General features: G+C 46.2%; 3 protein-coding genes across 3 annotated transcripts; all 3 read right to left on the bottom strand.

Moving 5' to 3' along the window:
• Window positions 1-6,759: 6,759 nt before the first annotated feature.
• On the bottom strand, window positions 6,760-8,591 carry LOC138765914 (uncharacterized). Its single transcript, XM_069943066.1, has 2 exons — window positions 8,469-8,591; window positions 6,760-8,387 (listed from the first exon to the last, which is right to left on the bottom strand). Exon 2 carries the CDS (start codon window positions 8,364-8,366, stop codon window positions 6,930-6,932), a length of 1,437 nt encoding a protein of 478 aa, XP_069799167.1. The 5' UTR covers window positions 8,367-8,387; window positions 8,469-8,591; the 3' UTR covers window positions 6,760-6,929.
• Window positions 8,592-8,601: 10 nt separating this feature from the next.
• On the bottom strand, window positions 8,602-12,120 carry LOC138783821 (uncharacterized). The gene is made up of 5 exons (XM_069959024.1): window positions 11,385-12,120; window positions 11,129-11,302; window positions 10,618-11,046; window positions 9,950-10,535; window positions 8,602-8,816 (listed from the first exon to the last, which is right to left on the bottom strand). Exons 1-5 carry the CDS (start codon window positions 11,730-11,732, stop codon window positions 8,602-8,604), a joined length of 1,752 nt encoding a protein of 583 aa, XP_069815125.1. The 5' UTR covers window positions 11,733-12,120.
• A 1,361-nt stretch (window positions 12,121-13,481) lies between these two features.
• On the bottom strand, window positions 13,482-18,183 carry PCNA (proliferating cell nuclear antigen). Its single transcript, XM_069943054.1, has 6 exons — window positions 17,798-18,183; window positions 15,910-16,007; window positions 15,165-15,232; window positions 14,518-14,712; window positions 14,306-14,429; window positions 13,482-13,748 (listed from the first exon to the last, which is right to left on the bottom strand). Exons 1-6 carry the CDS (start codon window positions 18,016-18,018, stop codon window positions 13,669-13,671), a joined length of 786 nt encoding a protein of 261 aa, XP_069799155.1. The 5' UTR covers window positions 18,019-18,183; the 3' UTR covers window positions 13,482-13,668.
• Between the last annotated feature and the right edge of the window lie 1,454 nt (window positions 18,184-19,637).

Genomic DNA, 19,637 nt, shown 5'->3' with positions numbered 1-19,637 from the left:
TTAATATATAATGTAACATAAAATCGGTAATCCGCGCACTTTTTCCCCTCTTTTCGTGTACGCCGTTCACCGATCACAATGACGCTTGTTATATTTTAATAGATCGGACAATTACGCACGCTACAGTATATTATATGTTTATCTATTTATTTTTATATGTTTTATTTATATAATAGGATAGGGGGGGTTATTTCAACTTTTATTGGGGTAGGGGCTTTGGGGTAGTGTGTTGGTGTTTTGAACTTTTTTTTTTTTTACACATTTGAAGTCCCTTTGGGGGACTTTTACATACACTACTTTGATTTCTACACTGATGATTGCTATGCCATAGGCATAGCATTGATCAGTGTTATCAGCGATCTGCTCATTGAGCCTGCCTGTGCAGGCTCAGTGTAGCAGATCGCCGATCGGACCGCACGGAGGCAGGTGAGAGACCTCCGGCTGTCCGTTTTACCGATCAGGACCCCCGCAGTCACACTGCGGGGGTCCCGATCGGTAAGTGACAGGGGACTCCCCCTGTCACTTACACTTAAACGCTGCGGTCGCGCCGCGATCGCGGCGTTTAAGGGGTTAATGACACGCGGCAGCGCGATCGCTGCAGCGTGTCATTACCGGTGAGGTCCCGGCTGCTCACTGCAGCCGGCCCCCACCTCCTATGAAGCGCGCTCCGCTCCGGAGCGCGCTTCATAGCGGGAGAAACACCCAGGACGTACAGTTACGTCATGGGTCGTCTGGGGACAGACTTCCATGACGTAACCCTACGTCCAGGGTCGTCTAGGGGTTAAAGGAGTTATCCCGTGCTACAAAAACATGGCCACTTTTTCCCCCTCTCTTGTCTCCAGATTGGGTGGGGTTTCAAATTCAGTTCCATTGAAGTAAATGGAGCTTTAAGTGACTGTACCACCAGGCCCAGGCAGAAGCACTAGAGGCGGGCCGACCCACACTTAGGGCCAGTTCACACTGAGCAAGATCGTCGGAATCGCGCCGCGCTCAGTGTCCTGCTGTAAGTGAATGGGAGAGCGCGCGCTCCATTGAGTTGTATGCAGCAAAAAACAATATTTATTGGGGGGTAGCTTGTGCTAGCTACAAACTCCAGGAAAAGAAAATTACAGGTAACCCAAATTTTATTTCCTTCCTGGAAGTCCTCCAGCAGCACACAATGGGACTTGAAAAGCCAAACTAAGGGAGAGTATCTGTATTAGCTGGACACTGGAGTACACGTTTGCCGAAGGCTGAATACTCAGACATATCCAGATGGTAGTGATGCACAAAGGTGGATGGGCTTGCCCACGTAGCGGCTCTGCAGATTTCCTCCAACAGGACACAACGTGATTCTGCCCAGGAAGTAGCAGTGGAGTGGGTAGAATGAGCTCTAAGATGTGACGGCACCTCCAGACCTGGTAATGTCCGCATAGCTAGACAATTGCCTAGGTCCCTGAGATACGGCTCTCTTGATGACAGAGCTTGGAGCTCACTGACCCTCCTGGCGGACGCCATTGCCACTAGAAAGAGAGTCTTCCAGGCAACATACTTTATTTCGGCTTCCTGCAGTGGTTCAAAAGGAGGTCGGACCAGGTGTTTCAGAACCACAAGAAGATCCCAAGAGGGCAAGGGACGGTGTACTGGAGGAGCTTTGTTCTTGACCGCCTTAAGGGTAGCTTCACACGTACCGACTCGCAGCGATAATAACGCTGCAAGTCGGCTAGGTCCTGGCTGCGGCAGGGCAACACACTGATTGGCCAAGCGGGAGAGCAGTACGCCGGGACCCCGTGCAGCGAGGAAAAGTAATGTATACAGAGCGGGAGCCGGGCGGCAGCTGAAGGGGTTAAGCGGCCAGCAGAATTACATACACGCAGTGGTTATTCAGACCGCTGTGTGTATGTAGTAAAAGTGATCTGCCAGGACCTAGCCGACTTGCAGCGTCATTAACACTGCGTGTCGGTACGTGTGAAGCTACCCTAAAGATTGTTCTCACCATAGGATTATTAGAGAATTTTCCATTAAGATGGGAATTGATGGCTGTGAACTACAGCTTCAGGGTGTCCATCTTTAGACCTTTCTTCAAACCTCCCTGTAAGAAATGGAGCACTGCAGGAAGAGAATCCACTGGAGAGGAAGGAGACAAAGAAGATCGGAAAATCTTCCAGATCCTATTGTAGGTTTTGATAGTATTAGGTTTTCTGGCCTTAGACAATGTCTCAATAACTTCATCTGAGAAACCTTCCTCCCTGAGGCCTAAATCACCAACCAGGCTATCAGATGTAATCAGAAGGTCTGACTGAAGTGGCAGTCTCCATAATCTTCCTCTCAAGAGACCACGCAAGAGAAAACCATGCCCTGCGGGGCCAGAATGGCAGGATCAGAATGGCTTTGGCGTTCTCCTGCTTTACCTTCTGAAAGACCCTCTGGATTACTGGAATGGGAGGGAAGGCGTAAATGAATGTCTTCTTCCAAGACATGGACATCCCGTCGAGACACAGAGGATTGTGGTGCCGAGAGAGTGAACAAAACTTCTTTGTGTTCTCATCTGTGGCAAATACGTCCAGTTCCGGAATGCCAAATCTCTGGGTGATCTTCTTGAACACTTCGGAGTTCAGACTTCACTCCCCTGGCAACAGGCGATGCCTGCTCAGCATGTCCGCGGTTACATTCATCACACCCCTGATGTGCACTGCCGAGATCCCCAGTAGGTTTGTTTCTGCCCACAGAAAAAGACGTTTGCGTTCTGTCATTAGTGAGGAAGCTCTCGTGCCCCCTTGTTTCCTGATGTAAAACACTGTGGCCATATTGTCCGATTGAATTAGGACTTCTTTGTGATGAAGAAGAGGTTGGAAATAAAGTAAGACCAGCCTGACTGCTAGGAGCTTTTTCCAGTTCGATGTCATTAGTCTTTCCTGGCGAGACCACGATCCCTGAATCCAATCTCCCTCTACATGGGCACCCCAGCCCCGAGGAGGAATCAGTAGTGAGAGTCACTCTCTCCTGTGGAAGGAGAGACTCCTGTCTCCAGTCGATTTTTATCAAGCCACCAAGCTAGATTTTCTCGTTTGTGGAGAAATGTACAGAGGCTTGTCCAGGCTGTAAGATGTCCTGTTCCATACAGACAGAATGTTCTCCTGCAGACACCTTGTATGGAAGCGGGCCCAGCTCACAGCATCTATTGCTGATGTGAAACAGCCCAAGGTCCTCATGGCACGTCTTATTGTGGTCCTTGGATGATGGATCAGGTGGCGGACCTCAGCCCGAATTTTCGATCTCCTTTCTGCCGAGAGGGTGTCATGTTTCGGGAGTCCACAATAAAGCCTAGATACTGAACTTTTTGAGAAGGTATCAGTTGAGACTTCTCCTAGTTTTTAGAAACTGGAGTGTGATCTTTAGATGAGTGTGAAGACGAGCTTCTGAATCCGCCTTTATCAGCCAGTCGTCTAAGTATGGGACAATGGTGATACCCTCCAGACGAAGGGCTGCTGTAAGGACGACTGCTACTTTGGTAAATACCCTCGCTGCTGCTGACAGGCCAAAGGGTAGGCAGGTGAACTGGAGATGTCTCTGGAACCGGGTAAGTAGAAGTGCCACTCTCAAAAACTTCCTTTGTCTTGGCAAATGGGTACATGCAGATAAGCATCCGTCAGGTCTATCAATGCTAGGAAGTTGTGTTGTTGTAGACAGATGATGACTGACTATGTTTTCCATCTTGAAGTGTTTGGATACTGGATGTTTGATCAGAAAAGTCAATTCTATTACAAGGCGAACTTTTCCGTTTGCCTTTGGAACTGTAAACTGTCTGGAGTAAACTTCCTACAATGTACCTTTTAGTATAAACTCTTGAACCAGTGGAGCAAGGTGAGGATCGGTTGTGGTTGTGGAGGATGGGTCTTGAACTCCAGTGCATAGCCCTCCGAGATAACTTTGTGTACTCAAAGACCTTCCTTAGGGCCCTATTCCACGGAGCGATAATCGGCCGAATCAGCCCGATTCGGCCGATTATCGCTCCGTGGAATAGAGATAACCATCAGTCGATCGTTGTCATCGGCTGATTGTTGATATGTTAGGACCTATATTTGTCAGGCACCGACCGTGCACCGCTACGTGGAATAGCGGTGCGCAACTGGCGACATACCTATGCAGGGCTCCTCTTCTTCTGCTTCTCCCGGATCCCGCGCCCCTCCAGCATCAGGGCGGCCTGTCTCAGCTCAGGCTGCTCAGCCAATCACCTGCCGCGGCGGTCCCGGCCAGTGATTGCCTGAGTGGCCTGTCAGCCGAGACAGGCCGCCCTGACGCTGGAGGAGCGCACGGGACCCGGGAGAAGCAGGAGAAGAGGAGCCCTGCACCATGCATAGGTAATGTATACTAGTTAAGCTAGGGCTGCAAGGACATCGGTAACAATGTCCCTGAAGCCATTGTTTAACGATAATCGGGCCATGGAATAGGCCCAGTAAACTCTGCTAGATCGGTGCTTGTTTATCGGGCCCCATCAGCCCGTGGAATACCACCCTTAGACTCTTGCCAGATTGAAGAAAATTTGAGCAACCTGGCTCCCACTGGGGGGATAGCCTAGCGTCATTGATCTGATGACTTCTTGGCTTGTGTCTTATCCTTTCTGTTAGTGTAGGATGTGGCCTCTCGATTTTGCCTTTGAACACGATAACGAAAGGGCTTATAGTTTTTCTTACATTTTTGAGCTGTGCCTTCGCTCGAATGGCTTGTAGTCATGCTTCTTAGAAAGGTGCAGGAAATACAGGCCCTTTTCCTCCATTGATGTAATTTAGGATGGTATGCAACTGAGGACCAAACAGGCTTTCAGGATGCAATGGCAGGGCACAGAAGTTACTCTTGGATGATAGGTCACCTGCCCACTGCTTAATCCAACAGAATTGGACAAGGTTAGACTACAAGAAGCAAGTCGTAGCATGTCTACTGGGTAGTCACACAGAAATTCTGCAGCGGGTTTCATTGAGGGAACCTTTTTAAGGATCTCTTTTCTATGTACGCCATCCTCCAGATCTTTACGAAGTAAAATACGAAGTGCTCTGGCAACTGGGACCGCAGCAAGAGAGGCTTTAGCAGAGAATGAGGCAGCAGCGTATGCCTTTTTAGACAGGGAGTCTGCTTTTTTGTCCAGAGGTTTTTTTAATAAGGTGGACTCATCAGAAGGGTATACAGCATTTTTTAGATCAGGTAAAAAGGAAACAGATGAGGGCACTTACCAGATTCATGATCTCTTTATTTCTTAGCGTGCATATTAAAACTTGCGGACATCCTGGGCCACGTAGTAGACGCCAAGCACTTACGAAGCAGGGTGGTTACAGCTGTTTCTCACACTTCTACTGACACAGGTGACATGTGCACGAAACAGCTGTAACCACCCTGCTTCGTAAGTGCTTGCCGTCTACTATGTGGCCCAGGATAAGTTTTAATATGCACGCTAAGAAAAAAAGATCACGAACCTGGTGAGTGCCCTATCTGTTTCCTTTTTACCTGACTGTACGTACTCTGAGTGAGCACCAACCAGTGATCCAATACCAGTTTATGGTCTGGTGTAGTTGGCGAGATACAAGCTCCCGAGCCGTAGGAGACAGCATGGACGGTATCTTCACATCTACCTAGAGGTGATCAGCATTTTTAGATTACTTCGCCACTGATAAGTTGATCTTTGGAGGTAACTCCCAGGGTTCACACACAGTAGAGTAAATTTTATAGATGGACTTGAAGCGGGACCCTGGATCAACACGCTTCCCTGGTTTCTTCCAGTCTGCCTCAAATAATCACTTCAGTAAGGGATGATTTGGAAAAACGTTTTCCTCTGAGACAGGAAAATAAAATGATTCTTAGATCTCTTCTGCCCAGAAATATCAGATTCCACTGCTTTAATCAATTTATTTAAAGGAGAAATCCAGCAAACATTTTTATTAAAGTATTGTATTGCCCTGCAAAAGTTATACAAGTCACCAATATACACTTACTACAGGAAATGCTTATAAAGTGCTTTTCCCTGCACTTAGTGTCTAGTGGGATGATCCACACATCCTGCTGCCACCGGGCTCATCACCGTAATGGCGCTGACTCGATTGCTTCTGGCTGCAGCATAGATCTCAATGAGAGATCAGTGTGCTTATACTAGAAGTCCCCCAGGGGGGCTTCTAGTATAAGTATAAAAGTTAAAAAAAAGTTGTTAATAAAAAGCCCCCTCCCCTAATAAAACTTTGAATCACCCCCCCTTTTCCCATATTATAAGTAGATATAAACATGATTATCGTCGCGTGCGTAATCGCCCAAACTACCTATCACATTTCTGATCTTGCACGGTAAATGGCGTAAGCGTAAAAAAATCCCAAAGTGCAAAATTGCGCATTTTTTGTCGCATCAAATCCAGAAAAATGTAATAAAAAGCAATCAAAAAGTTGCATACGCACAATCGAGGTACCTATAGAAAACACATGGCGCAAAAAACAAGAATTACTAACCGGTAATGTCTTTTCTTTGAGCCCATGACGGCACCCCTGGAGAGGACCACCTCCTATTCCCATTGGACAGGAAACAGAACACTGGACCTTAAAAGAATCGCCTCCTCTCACCACACCAGTTCTTTGCAAGGATCCTAGGAGCGAATCTTTTTAACAAACACAACATAGCATACTAACTGTGTTATATAATATCTGCATATATCCATATGTATATATCTACCTCTATATACATCTTTATATATCTATATATATATATATACGCTTTTTTTTTTTTTTTTTAAATAAAGTATATACCTCTAAACATACATTAACTATGTCAAGGTATGTCATATCTCTTTCAAGGGCGGGTATTAGGCGGGGTGCCGTCATGGGCTCAAAGAAAAGACATTACCGGTTAGTAATTCTTGTTTTCTCTTCTCGCCCTATGACGGCACCCCTGGAGATTAGATTAGGAATTTCCCCCGCCTAGGGAGGGACCACTGCGTGCAGTACCCTTCTACCAAACGTCAAGTCCTCTGTTGACGATAGTTGTAATCTGTAATGTCTAAAGAAGGTGTGTGGAGTGCTCCAAGTAGCGGTCCTACAGATCTGCTCTAATGTGACTGATGCCCTCTCTGCCCAGGAAGTGGCTACTGCTCTGGTGGAGTGTGCCCCAAACCCTACGGGGATATCCTTTCCACTGGATCTATAGCATTCCCCTATGGCCTGTTTTACCCATCTAGCGATGGTTTGTGAGGTAGCTGCTTTACCCTTGTTCTTTCCCTGGAAGGATACTAAGAGATTATCAGTCTGTCTCCAATCCCTAGTGACCTCCAGATAGTGTAACAGAATACGCCTAACGTCCAATGTATGAAAGGCTGCCTCTCTATCGTTGGATGGATTAGTGCAAAATGAGGGAAGAACTACCTCCTGGGACCTGTGGAAATTGGATACCACCTTTGGGAGAAAGGCAGGGTCAGGAGATAAGATAATTCTATCATCCCTAATTGTCATGTATGGAGGGTTGATGGAGAAGGCTCTGATCTCGCTAACCCTTCGGGCTGATGTGATAGCGAGCAAGAAGGCAAGTTTCCAGGATAGCAGCCTGATAGGTAATTCTAACATTGGCTCGAATGGAGAAATGGTCAGTCCTGATAACACTATATTTAAGTCCCAAGGAGGGAGTCTTGATTTTATACTGGGAGCCAGTCTAGTTGCAGCCTTTGTGAACCTTTTTACCCATGGATGTTCAGCCAATCTGAAATCAAAAAGTGCACTAAGGGCTGAAATTTGAACTTTTATAGTGCTTGGTCTCAAGTTCTTGTTAAGACCCTCCTGCAGAAAGTCCAGAATTAGTGGAATATTAGGAGGAGCAATTACATTGATTGGCTGGTTCACGTACCTACAAAAGGCCTTCCAAGTTCTCAGGTAAATGGCTGATGTAACCCTCTTTCGGCTGGCTAAAAGTGTGGATATCACCTGAGGGGATAGTCCTCTGTCAATCAGAAGCTGCCTTTCACACGCCAGGCTGTTAAGTGAAGGTTCTGTGCTGTCGGGTGAAGTACTGGTCCCTGGTGTAGGAGATCCCGTCTCTCCGGAAGCACCCAGGGGTCTGCTATCGACAGTCTCCTCAACCAGGCGAACCACACCCTTCTGGGCCAGAAGGGAGCAACCAGAATGACGTCTGCTTTGTCCTGCCTGATCTTGCGTATCACCCGAGATAGAAGCCTGATCGGTGGGAAGGCGTAAAGGAGGCCGCTGTCCCAATTCTGTGCTAGTGCGTCTATGGCAGCGGGGTTGTCCTTCTGAGACAGGGAATAAAATTCTCTTACTTTTCTGTTCGTCCTGGTGGCGAACAGGTCTGCTTTCGGGGTCCCCCAGAGACTGCAGATTTGATGGAAAACCTCCTGGGATAGCTCCCATTCTCCTTGTTTTAGCTTGTTCCTGCTGAGGAAGTCCGCTATTGTATTGTCTGATCCTTTTAGGTGTAGTGCTGTCAGAGAAAGAAAATGAGGTTCTGCCAACCTGAAGATATGGTGTGTGATCCTCATCAGGTCGGTTGATCTGGTTCCACCTTGGTGATTTAGGTAGGCTACTGCCGCCGCGTTGTCCGACAGTACCCTTACGTTTCTCCCCTGAAGCTCTGGTAGCGCCTGTATTAAAGAGAGAAAAAACTGCCTTTAACTCCCGTACGTTTTGGGATTCTCTGGCTTCTTCCGGGCTCCATTTCCCTTGTAGAAGAAGAGGTCCCGTATGAGCCCCCCATCCAGAAGGACTGGCGTCTGTTGTAATGGTTTTTACTTCCGTGATGTTCCATGGAAGACCCTTGTCTAGATGTTCCCGTTGCTCCCACCAGGACAGGGATCTTAAAGTCTGTGGAGATAGAGAAAAAGGGGAATCTAGGGAATCAGTTACGCCATCCCATTCAGACAGAATTTGACACTGGAGCCTTCTGGTGTGATACTGTGCCCACGGTACTGCCTGGATACAAGAAGTCAAGAGTCCTAACAATGACATGGCTGACCTCATAGTAGTAAGGGGATCAGCCGAGAGCTGCCTGATTCTTGTCTGGACCTGTAAGATCTTATTCTCTGGGAGAAAGGATCTTTGAACCCTGGAGTCTAGGTAGATCCCCAGGAATTTACACCGCTGGCTAGGCGTTTTGTTGGATTTTTCCTCATTGACCTCCCATCCCAGAGAGAAAAACACTGACTCTATGAATCTAATATCTGTCTCTAGGGCCGTCTGTGAATTGTTAATAATCAGAAAGTCATCAAGGTAGGGGACAATGATGATATTCCTTTCTCTCACATGTGCCATGACTTCTGCCATTACCTTGGTGAATGCTCTGGGAGCTTGAGAGATACCAAATGGCATGGCTGTAAACTGGAAATGAGAAAACTCTGAGCCCATGTTCACCGCCACTCTCAGAAATCTGTAATGGTCAGGGTGCATAGGAATATGATAATAAGCATCCCTGAGATCGATGGTGGCCATAAAGCAGTTTTCCGAGAGATTCAGAATAGCAGAAGATATTGACTCCATTCTGAACCTCTCGTAAGTAAGGGCCCTGTTTAGTGGCCTGAGATTAATTATTGTTCTGTATGAACCATTGGGCTTTTTCACAAGGAACAAAGTGGAGTAGAATCCCACTCCCCTCTGTTCCCCGGGAACCGGGATAAGCACTTTTTTATTTAGAAGGGAATGGATCTCAGCTAGAAGAGCCATGTGTTTGTCAGGGTCTGATGACAGGTCAGTACATACAAATCTTTCCCCTGGGGAGGACGAAAAAGAAATTTTAAGGCCAAATTTTATTGTATCCAACACAAAAGTGCTACCAGAAATTGTACACCACTGTGAAAAATAACAAGCTAAACGCCCTCCCACAGGGACCTCATGTCATTGAGGGGCCTTTTTGTCAGAAGAAGGAAAGAGAAAACCCTTATTCTTCTTCTGAGGTCGCCAATCTTTCCTACTACTGACGTTTCCCCCCCTAGGTCTCCTACCTCTTCCCCTGAATGGTCTACTGGTCTGTTGGGGTATAAGGGGGAATCCCTTCTTTCTGTCAGAGGCCTTCTCTAGGATAGACTCCAGGGCAGACCCAAATAGAAGCTTCCCTTCACATGGGACTCCACATAGCTTGGCCTTTGATGTGGTATCACCTTTCCACTCCTTTACCCATATAGATCTTCGGGCTGAGTTTGAAAGGGCCGCTGATCGGGCTGACAGCTTTAGGGCATCTGCTGATGCTTCTGAAATAAATGACACAGCATTGTCAATCGTAGTAAATGCCTGATTAAAGTCCTGATTTGGATTACTCTCCTTGACCTTATCTTTAAGTTCAGTCATCCACATTTTTAGTGACCTAGCTACTGAAGTCGTCGCAATCAAAGGTTTGAATGCGGATGTGGATGCTTCCCAAGACTTCTTTAAATATATATCGGCTCTCTTATCTAGAGGGTCTTTAAGCACTGCTGTGTCCTCGAAGGGCAGTGCATTCTTTTTTGAGATCTTCGCCACTGGATGATCTATCTTAGGGGCCCCCTCCCAGGATTCACAGTCCTCCTGACCGAAGGGATATTTCCTTTTGTACTAAAAATAGGAAAAGGTTAGAATCAATATAAGTGTCATATTACATAGTTTTCTTCAAAGATAGATGTAATACCAGACTTACAGCCCGTGGGATAAAGAATTTCCGGTCTGGATTAGCCCACTCGTGACAGATAAGAGTCTTAATACTCTGGTGTACTGGAAACACCAGTCTCTTTTTTGGGGCTAACCCCTCAAACATAATGTCCTGTACGGATCTGGGTTGAGGGGTATCGTCAATCTCCATAGTTAGTCTGACATTTTTAATGAGAGCGTCTATGGATTCAATTGGTAACAGTGACCCTGCAGAGTCCTCCCCTGAGATCTCCTCTGGATCAGAGGCTAATTCACCCTGATCGTCCACCTCTAGTGATAGATCCTGATCTTCCTCATTTATAGGAGAGGGATCCATCTGCTGACTTGGTCCCGCAATGACCAGTGGCTGAGAGTCAGGAGGTGGGTTAATGCTGACTCCAGGCGTCTCAGAGGAAGTTGGGCGAGAGGGTAGGGAGGCCTGCAGAAATACAACAATAAGTACACTCGTAGAGGGGAGCTAAAGCGAAATTTAAATGATGAAACAAGATACTTCTACCTACCCTGATTTCTTGCCTAACCATGTCTCTCATGTTTCTAATGAAGGATGGTCCTTGATCTTCTAATACTCGGTTCATGCACCCCCCACACAAGGTCTTATTGTATGAACTACTAAGCCTCTTTCTGCAGACCGGACACTCCTTAATCTTAGTACGCTCCTTTTTAGAGGATCCCTCCTAAAATACAAACCATAACATCCTGATAAGATAGTGTGTTTAAAATACATATATGGGGAGAACCCCTCTTACCACACCATACCGCTGGATTATCTGTAGCAGAGGTCTGGGATTGTTCAGCGCCTTGGGACTCCATTTGACCCAGGATTGGTCTCAGGTCCCCACAGCTGGCACAGCAAAGTACAGCAAAGCACAGCACAGCACACAGTAACCGTCTTCCTAGCAGCAGGCTCTTTATGCAGGTGCAAGGCACTCTTGAGCTCTGCTGCTTTAAATATGGCGCCAATGCACCTAGGGCCGGCTGACCCCGCCCCCGCCGCGGCGCTGATGCGGCACACCCTCCCGCCGTCACCCCCGGCAAGCCGTGGCCTGGGCCTATAGAGCAAGGCCTATAGGGACATCCCCCCTCCGGAAGCCCGTCCCGCGTCATCACGGCTTCCGGGAGCGCGCCGCGACACGTGGGGACGCTGCGCCGACGTCATTACGTCATCGCGCCACTGCGTCATTGCGTTCTTGCGTCCCCCTGTTCGCGCATGCGCACCCCCGCCGTCTTACTCACCGGGACGGACGCCAGAGGGGCCGGGAGACGCGCGGGGCCCGATCATCTGGAGGTGTTGGACGGGCCTCAGTCTTCAGGTATAAATACCTCGGGAGCCGGTACCCATCTGCCGGTGATCCCTCAGCCCTATGAAGGTCCCTGGAGGAGACCCTCCATGTCCTGCTCCCATGGGACAGGAAACAGTAACTGGTGTGGTGAGAGGAGGCGATTCTTTTAAGGTCCAGTGTTCTGTTTCCTGTCCAATGGGAATAGGAGGTGGTCCTCTCCAGGGGTGCCGTCATAGGGCGAGAAGAGAAAAATTATATCTCACACAGCCCCATAGACCAAAGGATTAAAGCGCTATAAGCATGGGAACAGAGCAATTTTAAGGAACATATATTAATGGTTTGAATTTTTTTACAGGCCATCAGATACAAGAAAAGTTATACATATTACATATTGTAATCGTAACGACTTGAGGAACATATATAACAAGTCAGTTTTACCCCAGGGCGAACGGCGAAAAAACCCCAAATAAAAGAAATGCGTTCAGCCTGTCATTGCAAAGTACAATTAGTGTCACAAAAAATAAGGGCTCATGTGGGTTTCTAGGTGGAAAAATGCAACTGTTATGGCCTTTTAAGCACAAGGAGGGGAAAACGAAAAGGCAAAAATTGAAATTGGCCTCCGCGCATGCGCCTGAGGGCCGATGATATCGTTCACGCTTGCTGACATCTCTCGGTACCGAACGACTTCCGGCTGCGTCTCCAAGCCAAGTGACCCTCCTGAATAGTAGGACCCACCACCCACAGAAAGGGTAATGTCCCAAGGTTGCGGTGTGTATGTTGTGCAGGTGGGTAGTGAATAATCACAGACTCTGTGGATAACATTGACTTGAGTTACTTGTAAATGCAGCAGGTAATACAAAGTTGACACAGTTCCAATACTTGAACATAGAACCACCAGATCTCTGTGATAAGTGCAGAGTAGGATACAGTAGAGTTGTACTGAGGTAGCATAGCAGAGAGGATAGTGCCGTGAGAATCTCAACCAAAATAGTAGTGTGCTCTGCCAGGTTAGAGTGCATACAGTAGAAGACAACCTGTGCCTGTGTATTGTCCTTTTCTCTAGTCTTCACACCACCTTATGCCCACTAGCTTATGGCTGAACCTTACTAATGGGTGACACAGGCCCCAGACCTTGTTACCTGGGATGAGCAGAGTGCTGAGGGTTTCCTGCTGACACTTGTGCTACAAGATGGATTTCATAGACTTTCCATTAACTGTTCTCCACCCACATCAGTTCCTAGCTCTTTAATGGATACTGTCCTGCACTGTGGGTACACCTAGTCCTCGGCGTGGTTTTTCCATGAGCAGAAGGGCAGTGTATAATACTCTACATCACCCCAAGACAAAGATGCAGGCAATTTTTAAGCACCACCCCCTTGCCCCCACAAAATCCTCAGGTTTGAATGCCATGTTTAAATGTAATTTTAGGAGTTGAAGAATGTCTGTATAAGACTTAGCATTGCACACCAGTTATTGCACTGTACATGTCACTGCTGATTTGAAATAACATTCACACACGTTCCTTCACTTACTGAGGCTTCCGACATCAACAGCACAGTAAGAGACCATCACAATCAGTTATTACAAAGATTTACTGGTTTCATATGGCAGGTATTACAAAGATTGTTGAATATTTACAGAAATATCTACAGACATGCCTAGAAACACGGCCAGAATGTAATATGGTTACGTTCATTACAAGGCAGTTAGGAAAAGCTGTGATGTTCGGTTGACTTTCACATAAAATAAACTATACAACATTAAGAAGCTTCTTCATCCTCGATCTTTGGAGCCAGGTAGTATTTCACATGACCCATATCGGCAATTTTGTATTCAACCACTGGAAAAGAAAAGAGCCAACGTTAGAACAACAACTTCACATTAGTGTCATTCCCCCCAAATTACAACAGAGGCCTCCACTAGCCAACTCAGTCATACGGATACCTATCAGATCTAGTTGTGATATTTGGCTTGAATATACAAAACCAAAATATAAAATACAAGTCAAAATATAAATAAAAAAAATATAAGAAAACAAGCATCAATTCACCCCACTTGTGTAGAGCATAGCAATAAATTACACATTTACGTTAATGGCCAGCTGGTGACTATGTTCAGACCACCTCCAAACCCGAAGTGTTTTGCTGCACTAGTGGTCTGCACACTACTGAGTATAGCAAAAACAAAGAACTGGAGTGGAAAGCGAGTCACTATCTGAATACATATAAATGGACCCACTGCAATGTAACAAAGTGTCAGCATCCAAAGGGATTCATAGATGGGACATACAGCAGCAACACTATATGAACAGAGATCTATCTAGGACATGCTGGATATAAATACATTTGATGTCACCTTCCAGAACTGATGCCTGAAGATCACATACAGAAAACTTACCTAGAGGGATATCTGCTGACATGCTGAGGGTCACTGTTGGGGACAGGGGGGTGGCTTTGGTGAAGAAATTTAGATACCTCAAAGCAAATGTAAGCTGTACAGGCTCGTTCATTTCTATAGTAACCTGAGAAGACAAGGGAAAATGTTAGATGTATACTATGCTTAATTCTTGGAACAAGTAATAAAAATATCTGATAGTGCTTAGTACTTACAGCTTCCTCCTCTTTATCAACATTTGAGGTCTGTGAGAGCTTGACATTCCCTGTTCCCAGCTCACCACTTGCAGAGAACTTGACTCCATCTTTTGCACATGAGATCACAACAGCATCTCCAATCTGGCTAAGATCTCTACAAATACGGGCAAATTCCCCAGAAGGCATCTTTATAACACAACTATATTCCTGTTCCTGTTAACAGAAAAGCATATTTTAAGATACAAAAACTCCTAGGACACCACTAAATTTACACACAGGTCTCAAATTCACAGCCCTTCAGCTGATGAACTGCAATTCCCACCACAGCAATCATAATAGTAATTGTAGTTTCACAACAGCCACAGGTTTGACACCAATTTTGACAAAGTTTTCCAATCCAACTGTGCTTTATACAGAGTTATCAAGGAAAAACATACAGCAGTTTTTTTTAGGCAATAAGTAAAGTATGCCTGTTTGTAAATACAGGAGTAAAATTAAGACCTAATGGTGTACAAGTACATCAGGCACTACTTAAGACACAGGAAAAAGCTTACACGTGCTGTGAACGGAGCAATGTTATTTTTGTTAAATGTAATGAGAAATGGTTTGTAAGAAACAGAAGAAAGGCTTAATAGTCACAAGAAAATAGATGACTATATACATACTGGAATTCCTAACTGTTCAACGTCCAAATCCATCAACTTCATCTCATAGTCAGAAACCTTTTCTTGATCTGAAATGAAAAGTTAAAATTTAATAGCATTGCATCTAGAGGGAACACACAAGAACCTTAACAGAAATAAACTAATAATTCAGAAGTATATTGTCTAATAAAACCAACATGTATATATCCCCAACCTAGCAGAATATATCAGGGCTAAGACAAGCTGTTTAGGTTTACTAGTCTATATAAGCAACAGACCAAAGCTGTCTGTTAGCAACACAAGCTTCAGGAGAACATACAGATTTTCTGCACAGCAGAATGGCTTACCCACATAGGTGAAGTGCTACCAGGGTTAAATATAAATTACCAGCACTTCAATCACTGGGGAAAATGTATAAGATGTGGGAAATCTCAGCTGCCCATAGCAACCATCCAGCTGCTGCTTTCTTTTTCTAAAGAGCTTATGAAAAGAATAGATGAGTAGTCACCCATAATACAATCTCATCTATCCGAGCCCTTTTGGGAAAAAATTGAAGAGCAGCCTGGTGGACAAGGACAGCACATTGCCCCATCTTCTGCTGGGGACAGCCCCGCTATTTAATTAGAGGCACAAAGCAAAGGTGATTGTGTGACTGGTTGCACAGGATAAGCTGGTAGGGGACTTTGTTGCCAGGAATCATTTTAATATACTTGAAAAGAATCTTTATATACTGCTTATGATCCAAGGGCTAACTCCTTATACTCACTTGGAGACTCAAACACCATTGTGACTGTATCTGCATTGTCCTCGGCCCTCAGAGTAATTATGTCTTCACTTGCTGCACACTTCAAGATCTTTGACATACTGCAATGGGAAAATGTACGTGAATAGAATGACTAAGCATCAAAACATTATCCATTTGTAAGTCACATGAAGGCTGCGCCCCCAATACTACGGCCGATGTTAACTAGAACTGCTGACAATGCCTTTGAGAACCCTTTAAACTGTAACTACTGTTTTTAAAAACTTCTGACATGTCAAGTGCGGATTGGTCGAAGTACAGACCAAAACCAATCTGTACTTTTAGCCTATGGTGTATCAGAGGGGACATTAGGTGGCTATCCACTTGTTACCATGTGGTATGGCTATAAAGAACTTCTGATGACAGAAATGATGGTAGATGTCACCATGCCCCCTTAGTTCTCTGGGGGATATGGCAGCGATATATTAGTCCTTTACCGATGACAATGGGCTGAAAGCTAAGCTGTGACTGGCTGTTTTCGGTAGTTGATCCCATTACAGCTTTGACAAATTAACTATTTCCAGCGTTAAAGGAAACCTGTCATCCCCCCCCCACCCCGTGCCGACCCCCGTTAGAGCCCCCTATACTTACCTCAATGCGCCGGGTCCCGCTTCCTGAGCCGGTCGGGTGACTGAGATTTCAGCGCCGAAGCCCGGCGCGCGCGCTCACAGGAGAGTCCGATGCCCATAGAGAATGACAGAGCATCAGACTAACCATTCATTCTCTATGAGCATCTGACTCTCCTGTGAGCACGCACACTGGGCTTCGGGCGCTGAAATCTCAGTCACCCGACCGGCTCATGAAGCGGGACCCGGCTCAATGAGGTAAGTATAGAGGGATCTAACAGGGGGTCGGGAGCCAGTCACGGGGGTGACAAGTCCTCTTTAAAAAAAAAAAACCTGTCCCATTCACCCATCAGTAATTTTATTGCTAGCCATATAATCACTGATCAATAGAAACGAGCGAAACTTGAGCGGGCTTTTTTTGTCCGAACACGAGTATGCGGGATTTGATCACCGCTGACTGCAGAAGTTGGATGCAGCCATAGAGTGCTGGAAAACATGGATACTGCCGTAGGGCTGCATCCAACTTCTTCAGCCAATAATCAAATCCCACATGCTAAGATTCACATGAACTGCAGTAAGCTCGAGGTTCGCTTATCTCTACTGATCAAGTGTCCACAATGTTACACAAAAAATAGGAAAAAAAAAAAAACAGTTGTGTAAGGATCCATAGGAATCAATGGGTCCAAATTCTGTTTACATTTGTGGATTCACAACCGTGGAGAAAAGGATCCCTAATACAAGGTGTCTGTGGAAATCTACTGCATATAGGAGCTTATCATAGGAATACCCTCTGCAGTCAGTATTTGTTGTGTGCTCCAATTATTAGATATATTACATGAGCCAAGCTTTAGTTTTTATATGACATATATGATAATTCTTTACAGGGCATGCTGGGAGTTATAGTGAGGTACAGGTCAGTGAGCGCCGCCCTGACACGCTCCATTACTGCCTGTGCCCTGACGCGGCGGCTCACACACAGTGAAGGCGCAAGCTCCGCCCCCTTTGTTTCCCGCCCGAATCATCGCGCGCTGCTGCCGTTACGTCATCAGGGAAGAGACGAGAAAAAACGCGCGCCAGAAATAAGACAAGTGCGGACATGTTATGTGTGGGAGCCGGTACCGGCGACCACGGGGATCCGATAAAACTCTACATAAGTTATCGGTATGACGCCAGTCTGCCATAAACAAACAGCATTATAACGCACACGTATACCGTTACCCTTTGGCGCCCAGTCACACACAGCCTTCTCTATGCCCCCGTATACCGTCATCACTGCCGCCTCCTACCTGCTCATCTTGACGCCGATGGACTGGTTGCGGTCGCAGCGATAGGTGTCGAAGCCGTCGGAGCGGAGGGTGAGCTGCACCAGGGAGACGTGAGACGAGTCCATGCTCTGCAGGCTGATGCCGCTGGAGGTGATGTCCCAGCAGGCCTCATCGATCAGATCCTTCAGCGCCTCCAGCACCTTCTTCAGGATGGAGCCCTGCACTAGTCTGGCCTCAAACATGGTGATCGCGAAAAAGAGTCCGTCACTACAGCGCCTCACAGAAGATGATGGGTTCTCCCGCCTCCTGCACTCGGCTCCCGGTGTCTCCGCTCCTCTCAGTTCACACTGTGGCGCCAAATAAGCCCGGCAGCGCCGCCTTCCGCGGGTTATATCTGACGCATCACGTGACCGGCGCGTCAGCTGAAGGAGAAGGGCGCCAAATTCGTTTCCCGCCTTCAGCTCCTTGTCTGTGGAGAACAGCAGTGTATGACGGGCGGCGGGCTATGAGGGCTGCTCCTGTGTATCCTGCTGTATCAATCAGTATTGTTATACCTCTGGGGACACGAGTTTGGTTGTGTTCACATTTTTACTGGCATCATATGGTAAACATTTTTATTTATTTATTTATTTTTTTACATTTTTATTTCCATAAAACTTTTCAAAAATTTTATTATCCATTTAATTGAATTGTACTATGGAAGTCAATGGTAAAACGGATGCACACAAATGCATCTGTTTTTGCAAAAAGATAATGTGAATCCAGCCTTAGGTGGTTGACAGGAGTTTTTAAATTTTGAAATTTCACTTCTTTTGCTATTTTTCAATTTCGACCAGAAAAAAAGACATCAATTCAATAGTTATGTTGCTATATGTAGCCTTAGTACTTTACTTGACTCGACACACACACACAGGCCTTCAAAATAAAGAACCACCTTGTTGACTTCGGGGCCTTTTTTGTACAGTGCTGTTTAACCCCTTAAGGACAGAGCCAATTTCGATTTTTGCGTTTGTTTTTTCCTCCTTGTGCTTAAAAGGCTATAGAGCTTGCAATTTTTCACTTAGAAACCCACATGAGCCCTTATTTTTTGTGCCACTAATTGTACTTTGCAATGACAGGATGAATTTTTTCATAAAGTACACTGCAGAACCAGAAAAAAATAAATGTGTGGTGAAATAGAAAAAAAAACAACAGCATTTTGTTTATTTGGGGGGTGTTTGTTTTTACGCCGTTCGCTCTGGGGTAAAACTGACTTGTTATATACTGTATGTTCCTTAAGTCGTTACGATTTAAACAATATGGAACATGTATACCTTTTTATTATGAGATGGCTCGTAAAAAATTCAAACCATTGTTAACAAATATATGTTCCTTAAAATCGCTCCATTTCCAGGCTTAGGGTAAATTCACACGGGCGGATCCGCAGCGGATTTAACGCTGCGAATTCGCAGCTAAATCGGCAGCGGATTGATCCCCTGTGAATCCCAATGCAATTACATACTCGCAGCGGGATTTGAGGCTCATCTGAGGCTCCCGGAGGTCCCGTACAACCAATCAGTGCACGGCCCCGCCACAGTCACTGATTGGCTGCGTGGGACCTCCAGGAGCCTCAGACGCGGCTGGATCGTGGTGCCGGTAATGACCCCCATTAACCCCTTAGTGACCACCGAAACGGCGGTCACTAATGGGCCAGTGCTGCCACTGTATTTCATCTCCCCCCACCATGAATCCACGGTGGGGGGAGATGACATAAGTAAAATCAGACCCCAGCTCATGCCCCCCTAGTGCCCCAATCACTAACCCCCCTCCCCGCGGCGGCAATCAGATCCAAGATGGCCGCCGCCATCACTGTGAACCGACT

Source organism: Dendropsophus ebraccatus, chromosome 1, assembly GCF_027789765.1.
Source record: "Dendropsophus ebraccatus isolate aDenEbr1 chromosome 1, aDenEbr1.pat, whole genome shotgun sequence".
NCBI classification, from domain to species: domain Eukaryota; kingdom Metazoa; phylum Chordata; class Amphibia; order Anura; family Hylidae; genus Dendropsophus; species Dendropsophus ebraccatus.
Note: the sequence above shows the minus strand (reverse complement) of the source record. Positions and strands in the feature narration are given on the sequence as shown.

What these genes read in the sequence shown, in the direction of transcription:
- LOC138765914 (XM_069943066.1), bottom strand. Translation starts at nt 8,366, where the DNA reads ATGGGAGCTATCCCAGGAGGTTTTCCATCAAATCTGCAGTCTCTGGGG.
- LOC138783821 (XM_069959024.1), bottom strand. Translation starts at nt 11,732, where the DNA reads ATGACGCGGGACGGGCTTCCGGAGGGGGGATGTCCCTATAGGCCTTGC. An exon ending in CTGCTACAGATAATCCAGCG is followed by an intron (nt 11,303 to 11,384) that starts GTATGGTGTGGT and finishes TTTGTATTTTAG; the next exon opens with GAGGGATCCTCTAAAAAGGA. An exon ending in TGGTTAGGCAAGAAATCAGG is followed by an intron (nt 11,047 to 11,128) that starts GTAGGTAGAAGT and finishes GTATTTCTGCAG; the next exon opens with GCCTCCCTACCCTCTCGCCC.
- PCNA (XM_069943054.1), bottom strand. Translation starts at nt 18,018, where the DNA reads ATGTTTGAGGCCAGACTAGTGCAGGGCTCCATCCTGAAGAAGGTGCTG. An exon ending in ATCGGCGTCAAGATGAGCAG is followed by an intron (nt 16,008 to 17,797) that starts GTAGGAGGCGGC and finishes TTCCCATTGCAG; the next exon opens with TATGTCAAAGATCTTGAAGT. An exon ending in AATGGTGTTTGAGTCTCCAA is followed by an intron (nt 15,233 to 15,909) that starts GTGAGTATAAGG and finishes TTTTCATTTCAG; the next exon opens with ATCAAGAAAAGGTTTCTGAC.